The sequence below is a fragment of the Eriocheir sinensis genome, chromosome 45, assembly GCF_024679095.1.
Source record: "Eriocheir sinensis breed Jianghai 21 chromosome 45, ASM2467909v1, whole genome shotgun sequence".
Taxonomy (NCBI): domain Eukaryota; kingdom Metazoa; phylum Arthropoda; class Malacostraca; order Decapoda; family Varunidae; genus Eriocheir; species Eriocheir sinensis.
In genome coordinates, this window is record NC_066553.1 from 8198970 (window position 1) to 8209573 (window position 10604).

The 10604-nt window shown below is 39.4% G+C and overlaps 1 protein-coding gene across 5 annotated transcripts; it reads left to right on the forward strand.

Annotated features, from left to right (window-relative positions):
* Positions 1-342: 342 nt before the first annotated feature.
* Positions 343-10531, forward strand: LOC126980709 (ATP synthase mitochondrial F1 complex assembly factor 1-like). 5 transcript variants are annotated; one of them, XM_050830891.1, is made up of 10 exons: positions 612-654; positions 1199-1258; positions 2989-3168; positions 4284-4428; positions 4962-5024; positions 6712-6810; positions 7143-7238; positions 8224-8331; positions 9398-9590; positions 9809-10531. In XM_050830891.1, coding segments are annotated over exons 2-9 (879 nt in total). In that variant the 5' UTR covers positions 612-654; positions 1199-1256; the 3' UTR covers positions 9584-9590; positions 9809-10531. The 5 variants fall into 5 exon arrangements, with proteins under 5 accessions (XP_050686851.1, XP_050686849.1, XP_050686850.1 ...); XM_050830893.1 differs by lacking the exons at positions 1199-1258; positions 9809-10531 and adding an exon at positions 1586-1658 and having other exon boundaries at positions 604-654; positions 9398-9653; XM_050830890.1 differs by lacking the exon at positions 9809-10531 and having other exon boundaries at positions 9398-9653.
* Positions 10532-10604: the final 73 nt, after the last annotated feature.

Here is a 10604-nt window from a genome sequence, read left to right on the forward strand (position 1 = left end):
ACTCCCCCCAGCGGCGGGCCGTTGCCCGCTCATCGACATATATGTACTTATTTACAATATGTAAGATGTAAAAATAAAGAAAGAAAAAGAAAGATGAGAGAGAGAGAGAGAGAGAGAGAGTATAAAACCTGAGTTATGTCATGTCACGTCAGTCCGTCTCTCTCTCTCAGCCAAATCCTCCACCCACCACCATCACCACCACCACTATAGCACCACCACCACCACCATCATCACCACCACCACCACCACCATCACCACCTACCACTTACCTCCACTTTGAAGTTGCCGGCTGGAGCACAGAGTTGGTTGGACTGGGCTCCCAAAGATGGCGGCCGAGGTACTTCCGGTTGCCGCATCCGAGTGTCTGGCTCGCGCGCTCTAGGTATATAACTCTGTGGACTCTACCCAGCAGGCCAGCCAGCACAAGCGGATGGTATTTCGGCAAAAAAGTCTGTCCTGCGGCACCAACGCGGAACAGGTCATAAGAAGAAGCGCGGATTGTTATGCCTCCGACTCAGCCCCGAGCTTGAACTTGATAATTTGTGCATGCAACTTAATTTTTTTTTTTGTACCCTCCTACTTTCTAGATTTGTACCTCCGTTAGAAAGAGAGAAGCACGGCACCTCGGCCAAAGTGTGGTGGAGTGTGGCTGCGGTGAGTAAAGTTTGTGTAATTTCTCCACTACGGGCGTCAAGGAGGAGTGTTATATCTCAGCTTAGCCCACCTGCTCCGTACATAGATAATGGAGACTATTTACGGTTTCACCCAACCAACGATTTTCTCACGTGGTTCATGTTTTTCTGGTGATAAATGTAGTGAATTGGACGATTTTGTACCTCATTTCCGTCGCAAATGTCTACTTTTTCCGTGCTATAGAGAATGTATGGGCCAGCCAGGCTCAATAGATTAACCTGAATACACTGAGGTATAAACAATATGGAATATATGTCCCTTGTGCTTCACAGATCACGCCTACTCATCCTGCATATTAACCAAAATAAAAGTTTCATATTTGAAGATACTCAAAATCAAGGAATTTAATGAGGTACCCAAAATCGTGCAATTCACTACATCTATCACCGGAAAAACATGAACCACGTCAGAAAATCGTTGGTTGGGTGAAACGGTAAATTGTCCGTAATTAACCAAACCTTACCCAACTTACCTGATGTACCATTTACTGTTGATGAGGTTTCAGGCCCCGCTCCGCTACAAGCGCAGCAGTATTACAAAACTGAAGCCAGCATTTGTAACTAATGTAAGCACAAATACACAAAAATGTAATATAATAATGGGATTACTCCAGTCTGTTACCAATTTCACTTGGATGGTCAACACCATTTTCTTCTACTAGATTTAAATTTGCTCTTCAACATTTCTCGGTACTGTTTTTGTCGCAAATTACTAATTTGTGCGATATTATTTTCTTTCACTAAAATCCAGGAGGGTCGATGGGATTGAAGCTCCTCTCAGCAGGCGGGGGGGAGGTCAAGGTGGACAAAGCCCCCTCCGTTAAGGGTTAGGTTTAATTTGTTAGATTTCATTAATTTTGATACCTAATTGTGACCCGTTTTATTGTGTGTAGTGGCAGCATGCCGTTGCAGTGACTGGCAAGAACTGCAACCCATCAAAACAGCGTGGTAAAATGTCATACAGTGGTAAGAGGAAGTGTAGAAAACAATTATTTAAGAAACAAGTAATTTGCTGTGTAAACTGATATAACAAAAGATGAATAGGTTGGTATGATCTTTAGATAAAAAAGTGCCAACCACCAGGGTGAAGTTGGTGAATGACTGGAGTTTTACCATGATAACTTTTCACCACTGTGCATTCTATAATCTGACCTAACCTAGACATGAGAACAAAAATAATTAATCTAACCTTATGTAACCTAGCTCTAACACGTAAATAATTAACCTAACCTATCAAAAATAATATCTTTTTGCCACTGTGCATTCTATAACTTGACCTAGACATGAGTATGGAAATAACCTAACCACATAACCTACCTAAAGTAAAATTATATAAAAACTAATCTAACCTATCCTAATCCTACCTCGATAAAAAAAATTCCCAAATAAAAATATTATAGTACGTACATTCTATAACCTAATCAAATTTAGGCATGAGCATGGAACTAATTGCAATGACAAGATCCAAAATTCCAGCCCCACTGCTGCATCATTGTCAATCATGGCAGCTTGTGAGTAAACACTACCACCCATGCCGCATCATCATCATGTTATAATCATTGCTTTTAATTTGCAAAGGGTATTAAACACACCGTATGTGACAGAGCTTATGTTAGATCTTAGAACACTGGCAAGGAGATCACTTGACTGAAGACTGCCACAATAGCACTCAGTGAAGCTCACTCAGACAGGCTAAGAGATGAACAATGTTTTAGTGACATTCTTGTGGAAGAAGAGGCAAGCTGCTTGGCCCTGCTCCAGCTGCTGTGTTTCAGGACCCAAAATTAACCAACATAGAAATATGCATTAGATAGGTGAAGAATTGGGCTCAACCCCAGCAAAACACTAGTCTGGGATAGAATGTCAATAGTGGCCCTGAAGGCATGTTCAAACACTTTGTGCTACATGACACATTATGTTTTGCCATTTTCTGGAGGGATTAAACAAGATAAGTGTGTGAGGAAAAACCAACAACACACCAATCATCAAGAGGGAGAAAAAAGAACCACGGAAGAGAACCTCCCACTCCTTCCTATCTCACTACTGAGCAGAAGTATTTCTTTGATAGAATGGGTTATGACAAGGACAAGTGCAAAGATCTTTGTTTTAATAAAAAGATATAATCAGCTTAAGATTGAGAAACAATGAATAGGCACTGTATGAGCTCGGACTTCCTTGCTTCTATTACAGTTGCTTAGGTAAACCACCAGTTAAGTATGTTGTCAGTGTGTGTATGCCATTTAATGCAATTTGTTGTTGCTTAATTAGTTTTATGCATTGAGCTGTTTTTTTGCAGGGTGCCGTGTGTGATGCTGAACCTGGGAGGACGTATTTGTGTGGCTGCACGAACAGCCGTCACCATCATGAGCAAACAACCAGTGAACACATCCAGCTATGCTATGGTCAGGGCAATAGAGGACCTGGAGAAGAACCCTTACTTTGATAAATATGCTGCCAAAATTGCTAAAGCACAAAAGTAAGGTTTTACGAAATGGCACTTCGATATTGTGATTATAATGGAAACATTGTAGCTGCTCCTATACTTACATTATTTAATCTCAAAGTTTAAGTAACCTGTTAGAACTTCATCATGCTTTATATTGATTCTCTTTACCTATTAATTCCTTTTTTTTTCTTTTTTTCTTTACATTTAGGTCCCCCATAATTTCCTTTTGAACTACATACTTATTTTTGCATTCTTTACATTGTCACCTTGGAAGTTCTGGACACATTTATACTCAAGGCTAATATTACATAGCTATCAGCAAAAGAACTTACTTTTTTTACCTTTCTCTACTAATTCACCTTAACATACTCTGTTCATTAGGGGGGGGGGGGGGGTGAGGGGGAGCATGGGCCTCGAAAGAAGCTAACATTGACACTCAAAATTGATTTGCATGTGCCACTGATGGGTTGGGGCTGACCTACAAAAAAAAGGTGGGCATAGCCTCTGTTATATGTATCGATAAGTTATTAGGCAGCTAGCATTTGTTATTGACTATAAGGCAATGAGGGGGCACAACAACTGTGATGGGTTAGGGGTGGGCAAGGGGTTGCTACCCCCTAGTAGATAGGTTATGTGAGGCGAATGGGGTTTGTTCACATATTGTGAACCTTTCATTTAAGGTGACTGCTACTTCATATTATGATTGATCCATTTTTATATGCCACTGGGAGGAGAGGAGTAGGGACCAAACAAACGAACAAAAGTTTTTAAGTGAATAAGATTATCCAATCAACTTAAACAAATTTTTGCATTCAAAAGTATTCTAGCAATGATTTTTATGCCATTTTCTGGCTTTTTCATATTAATAGAAGAAAAAAAAAGTTTGAAAATTATACATTTTCAAATAGGATAATAATTTCCCCAGAAATAAACATTTTCATTAGAAAAATCCTTTAAAATGATCCCCCAAACACTTGAATGCAAATTTTCTTTGCTCGTGTTTCCTTCAGATTCACCAGTTTGATTGCAGCAATACTTAAATTTATATGCATTTAGATGTATTTCCAGTCACATCAGGTGAAATCTTTCCTCCAGTTGCATGAGAGGTTAGAAACAATGGTTATACTATCTTTTCCTCTGTGCAGGGAGTCACCAGAGGAGTTTCTTGCAAAGTTTGCCAAAAACAAGGAGGTGAAGGAAAGTCAGCCAGGTGGACATGGGTTCACAAAGGTTGCAGAGAAGGCTAAGGAGTCAGCATCCAAAGGAGCATACAGCTTTGCTCCACAGAAGGTGAGAATTGTTTACTTTGACATTTCAAAATCATAATCAGCCTTGACATTTCTCAAATACACACCATTGTCATTTTTGCAGCAATCACTCATCACCAACCAACAGAAACATCACCTCTTTTACCCTGCCCAGTGCTTTCTGGCCATTATTTTCCAGATCAACTCAAAATAAAGAGGGATTTGAGAAATACAACACTAATACCAACCCTCACATATGCAAGTGAAATGTGGCCTGGAATGAAAGTCAGAGGTCTAGAGTGCAGGTAGTGGAAATTAGGTATCTGAGGAGTGCTTGTGGTGTGAGTAGAATGGATGGGATGAGTAATTAAAGTGTGGACGAGCATTTTGGAATGTGTCACAAGTGTGAAGGGAAGAAGTGTGGAGTGGTGGAAGAAGCGAAGCAACAGACTTTAAAGTGGTTTGGCCACATGGAGTGAATGGAGGAGAGTAAGATGACCAGAAGGGTGTATGTGAGTGAGATACCAAATTACAAGAAATACCTTTAAACTAAGGATAACATTCTATCACAAACAGAAACTGGAGAGCATCTTGAAGACAGACCTCCTGCAGGGCAAGACTAATGAAGAGGTGGCATATGTAAGTAATATTTTCACCTTGAATAAGTTGCCAGAAAAGAAATGAGGGTTTTGTGAGGCTAAGAGTGCTCCCACATAGAGCATGGAATCAGATGTTGAAGTTTTACCTTTTACCTTATGGTGATATGGGACAAGTTGGAGGTTTAGGCCATTGCTGTATGTGGCAACTGTTTGTTTTTCTGTCTCACTGGCCTTTGAGCTTGTGGTGGATAAGAACCCATTACCCTGGAACACAATGCAAGTGTACATCATCTGGGTTACCATAGTTTACCTTTCATATGCTTCTCCAGGCATCCATTTATTGACCAACCCGAAAGTGAGGATGAACATCTGGTCAGGCTGTGCTTTGCCAGCCCAGGCCAGGATTTGAACCCAGGTCGTCAGATGTGTAGCTCGGCATCCTAACCACTTCACCATGGAGGCAACATGAGTACATAAAACTCACCTTAAAGGAGTTAATGAGGTGTTTGGTGTAATGATTGTTCTGAGGCTTGCATATGAGAGCTACCTATGGCTTCATCCCCATTCAGGCCTCTTGCGCCAATTCACCAACATCTGTCATCACCTCATTAACCCGGTAGCAGCGATGGGCCAAATTTGTGGCTTTACTGCGTACCAGCGATGGGCCAAATTTTTGCCTTGACATAACCTCCCCAAAAATAAAGTGATCACAAATGCGCTGATATGTATTATATAGTGATTTGCGTGAGTGATGATTTTTTTCTCATTAATTCGCTTAGAGGGGCCTTTAAGAAACATGATCCTCGCAGCTACCGGGTTAAATACATCAAAGCCAACCCTTACAGTTACTGGTTATAGAGGCAAACATATCACACAACAGCACCCACACTGCTTTAAACCACAGAACATGAGAACTTCTGTGCTATGTGTGATTTGGATGCAACCAAGGATAAGAGACAGTAAGGATTGTTTACCAAACATTGTTTTACCCACAATAGATCACCCATCATCTGTGACTCCTGATCCAAATGAAAGTGCAGCATTGAGTGGTATCCTGATAGTTCACCACTCTATTCTCACTCATATAATATGATCATTTCCACAGTTTGACCATTGTGTATTATATTTTTTGTTACCACTCAATGCTATCTTTACATGTGGACCAGAACTTACAGACAGGATACATTGTGTTATTGTCTCTTATACTTGGTTGCAGCCTGATCACCCACTAGTTCAGAAGTTATTGCACTCTGGTTTAAAGTGATGTGTGTGCTGTGGGATGATAACCAGTAGGTGTAAGGGTGAACTTTGACTGGTCTGATGATGTGCTGACAGAAGTGGATAAGGCAGGCAGGAGAGGCCACAGTAGCCTCCATGCCTCAGAAAAAAACATCACACCAAACACTTCTTCAACTCCTGTAAGGTGAGTTTTATGTTGCTCACATTGATCCATTAGGATTCTTACAATTTCAGTTCAAAAAAAATGTAGGGATAGGGAGGTTTCAAATGAGAAGATTGTGTAAAAAGTACTTGGGTAGCAGTACCAATCAATCCTTTAGACATATACATATTGTAATGTCATACCAATAATGTTATCACTGATAACTCTCATCTTTCAGTCCCAATCATATATTACTGCAAGAAGAAAATACTAACCTTATATACATGATAGGAAAAACAGTACTTTAATTTTCTTAGTCTTTTCCTCATTTTTAATTCCTTTTCAGATATGGATGGAGCATTTTCGCAACAAGGATGCTGTGTGTGGAATGATATCTGCTGAAATATATGAGAAACTTCACGAAGCTACAATAAAATATCCATGTGTGAGTAGCAACTCTGGCAATCATGTAAACATAATAGACAATTTTATAAGTAATAATGAAGAACACCATATATCTTCCTCACACAAACCATAACAGTTGTATGACAGACAGAACAGGCATAAGTTAACCTCATCCAAGAGAACAGTCAGAAAAATAATTATATTCATGAATAATGATTTCCCTTTCACATGTTATTTGATCTTGTATTTTAAGTACGTATACTCGTTATTGAAAGTAATTTTATCATCTTGATATAATGCTTAAGCACATTTCAACCCTTTGTGTTATTTAGCTCAAAGAGAACTCAAGGTATTTTTTTTTTTTTTTTTCAGTTTGTGCTTCCCTTACCAAGAGACCAAGGCTACGAGTTCATTGTGGTGCAGTTTGCTGGGCATGAGGCACACTTCACGCCGCTCATCAACTACCAGGTCAGGGAAGACCTTTTTCACTCTCTGCATTCTGTTGCCATTACTTTCGCTCACCATCATCTTTCCCTCCTCCTCCATCATAGAGGATGCAGCTATATAAAGAACGACTTAAGCAAGGCAACCTCCTTATACTGGAAAGAGAGATGAGTTTGAAGGGATTTGATGCAGGTTTTCAAATACCCGAACAAGTTCAGTAATGTTGATTACTCCAAGTATTTTTATCTCCAAATTAAACAGAAAACTAGAACATTTTTATGATGGTCAAACAATTTGAGGTAGGCAATGAGGTACAAAGTCTTCTCAAACAGTCATCTGCCACTGCTGCAATAACATTCCTTCAGAAGTAAATGGATAGATGATCAACTCCTTTAAAAATCACATTGACTTACCTTGTTGAATCAGGAGGGAACTGAATGCTTCCATAGGTATGTACAGCAAGTTCTTTAATCTGTTCTGCAGGTCACTGAAGAACCTCATGAACTTTCTGTTGCTTTCTTTTGCCTGTTCTTCCATATTTCCATGTTTCCTCCTCCTCCTTTTTCCCCTCTTTTCTTGCTCCTCCTCCTCCTCCTTCTCTTCATCATTATCACCATTACATTTTCCTTCTCTTTTTCCATCCAATCATTATTATCATCATCATCATTATTATTCTCCGCCTCCTTTTCTTTATTCTTATCTTCATCCTTCTTTGACAACATCATTAGCAGCAGTAACAGTAGGCCCCACTCTGAGCCCCTGCGCTGCTGAGCAACACATCCTGAGCATCAAATATTTCTCCATCACCACACACTGTTATGTCTGTGTGTTAATTCTCAACTTTTCAATTTGAGTTTGTAAGGATAAATTTAATGGAATGTGAATGATACTGTAAGACACTGCAGTTTTATAAAAAAGGAAGATTTTGTAAGAAGCTGTGAGGAATGCCAGAGGAAACCCACACCTAGAATTTTTACAGCATCCTAAGTAATGGTATTGCATCCCACAGGCATACAAGGAAGATGCCCCAGAATGCTTGACAATGGTCCACTATCCTGACCTGAAGGAAGAGAGAGGCATTGTGCTCATGCAGGGAGAGTACAACAAGGATGTTTTGGTGAGTATTTTTTTTTCAGATTTTATTGGAGTCTCCTTTTAACCCATACAGCGTCAGATACGTACGACGTACGTATTATTTTTTAATACCATTGAGTGTTAGATACGTACGTCGTACATATTTAATGTATTATTTTTTCCCGTCACTGGAGCGTGTCGAGGGTGATTTCTATGGTGGTGTCCTAGTAGACTGATCCCTTGGGAATACTGACCACCCAATATATTTAATTTATTGCCATAACTGGCAACCTGGCAGCCATTATTCTGGGTACAATTTTTGTTTTATTTTTTTGAATGTTGGAGGTGGTTTTGGAGATCGTGATGTGAAAATTGAAGTGGTTGGTGGTTGGAAAGTGGTTTGACAGTGTTGTGGGTGAGGTATAGTGGGTATACTGACGTCCAGAACCAACAATTTTGTATTGGCATTTTTGGTAAGGAGGGGGCCACGTATAAACTGTAATTGCGTGAGCAAACACTCTTGTGGGCGACTGTACATTGACTTGAACTATCAAAAAGCTCAAAATGAGTTACTCTAACAATATATATAAGTCTGTGCTAAATATGTCGAGAGAAAACGATTTACACTGATATGCACGTACAATCCAAGAAAGTCTACGGCAATCAACACTTTTTCCATTTCGCTTCCCAAATCAACAAAAAATGGCCCAAAACACCGACTTCTAGGGGACGGTAAGCTAAAAGACATTATATCTCTTCATTTTTCATGTTTTTCAGCTGTTTTATGCAAAAAAAAAATTTGATTTTTCCTCCGACGCTGGGGTGGGGAGGAAATTACAAAATACCAAAACGCTGTACGAGTTAACCTCCTTATTGCTGGTTTCAATAGCTTGAAAACTAGCTTCATATTCTGCTCCGTGCTTAGAGTAGATGACATTATAAAGATTATGGTGATTGCTTTGTAAAAAGAAATAATAGGAATATAAGGGTAATAACACTTCATAATGTAACCATCTAGTCATTCATGAATGAGTAGGGAATTTGATGGTAAAGAGAGAAACAAGCATCTTAACTATAATGAATCTGTGAATGCCATGTTTTATTTTCAGAATGCCTTTGAAGCTCAATTCCTAGTGAACCAGCTTCAGCTGTACTTCTCTGGGAGTGACTTAGCTCGGACGGGACTACTGGAAAAGTTCCACCACAGACCCAATGAGTTCAAGCACTCTGAGTTGGTGCAGCAGCTGGAGAGCCTGGACCTAAATGCCATTTCTCCCAAAAAAAAGGATAAATAATCATAAGGTAAATAGATTATTGTAGATCGTTGAAATGTATATATACAAATATTATATTTTATTTCCAATGTCCTAGTGTTTCTATTAATGTCTACTTTCTCCTAAAATGAGTTCAATAATTTTTGGGAATGTATTATGATAAGGGAATTTAAATATTTATGCACATCAGTTGCAAGGATTGGAATATAGCTTAACAGCATTCCATCTTTGTGAACACTTCCACAGCAGAAGAGTCTCCAACTCTCCCTGTTCTGGCACTCCCTCTCAGCACATTCAGTCCCTCGCCTGCCAACTCTTCTCTCCAACATTCATCCATTCTGTTGCTCCATTTCTTTTGTATCTCTTTCTGACACCATCTCCCTTGATCCTGCCGTCTTACACTCCAGACACTCTCTCCTGTCTCCCACATTTCTATATATGATTTTCTATTAAGTCCTTTTTTCCTCCTCAACTGCCTCTTTTATCTTATCTATCCACCATGCACTTCCTTTATTATTCCTTCCATACACCTTATATCCAACTGCTTCCTCAGTAGCCCTAACCCTAACATAATGTAGTCTAAAACTTTGTGGAATGATTGAAAATCTCAAACACCTCACTCCAGCATTGTATTTTATTACTACCTTTGTTCTTCCCAGTGATTCCTTCATCTTCCTTCTATATATCTGCATTTTACCATTGCCACACATTATCTTATGTGTCAATTCCTTCCTTTCATTTTCCTTCTTCCCATTCCTTGGAAATTATCATTTTTCATCCTTACTTTTGCTGCTAACGCAAGGTTATCACAACCATTAAACATTCTCCTCACAACCTTTGTATCCCATGCATTCAACTTCCTTCCTTTTCCAAAAGTCTGATGCTCATCTATGTACATTGTGGCAACCCTATAACAAAATCCTGGGCCTCCTTTGTTCTGACATTGCTCTACCTTGCGAATGTAAAAAACTTGTCTTGATGACAATGATCCTAGATAGCTTGTTGATAAGCTACACAGAGAAAGTTTAGTGATTTTGATAGT

Excerpts from the sequence above, each read along its gene's own strand:
- LOC126980709 (XM_050830891.1), top strand. Across the intron at positions 3,169-4,283 it reads AAAATTGCTAAAGCACAAAA|GGAGTCACCAGAGGAGTTTC; the intron begins GTAAGGTTTTAC and ends TCCTCTGTGCAG. Across the intron at positions 4,429-4,961 it reads ACAGCTTTGCTCCACAGAAG|AAACTGGAGAGCATCTTGAA; the intron begins GTGAGAATTGTT and ends TATCACAAACAG.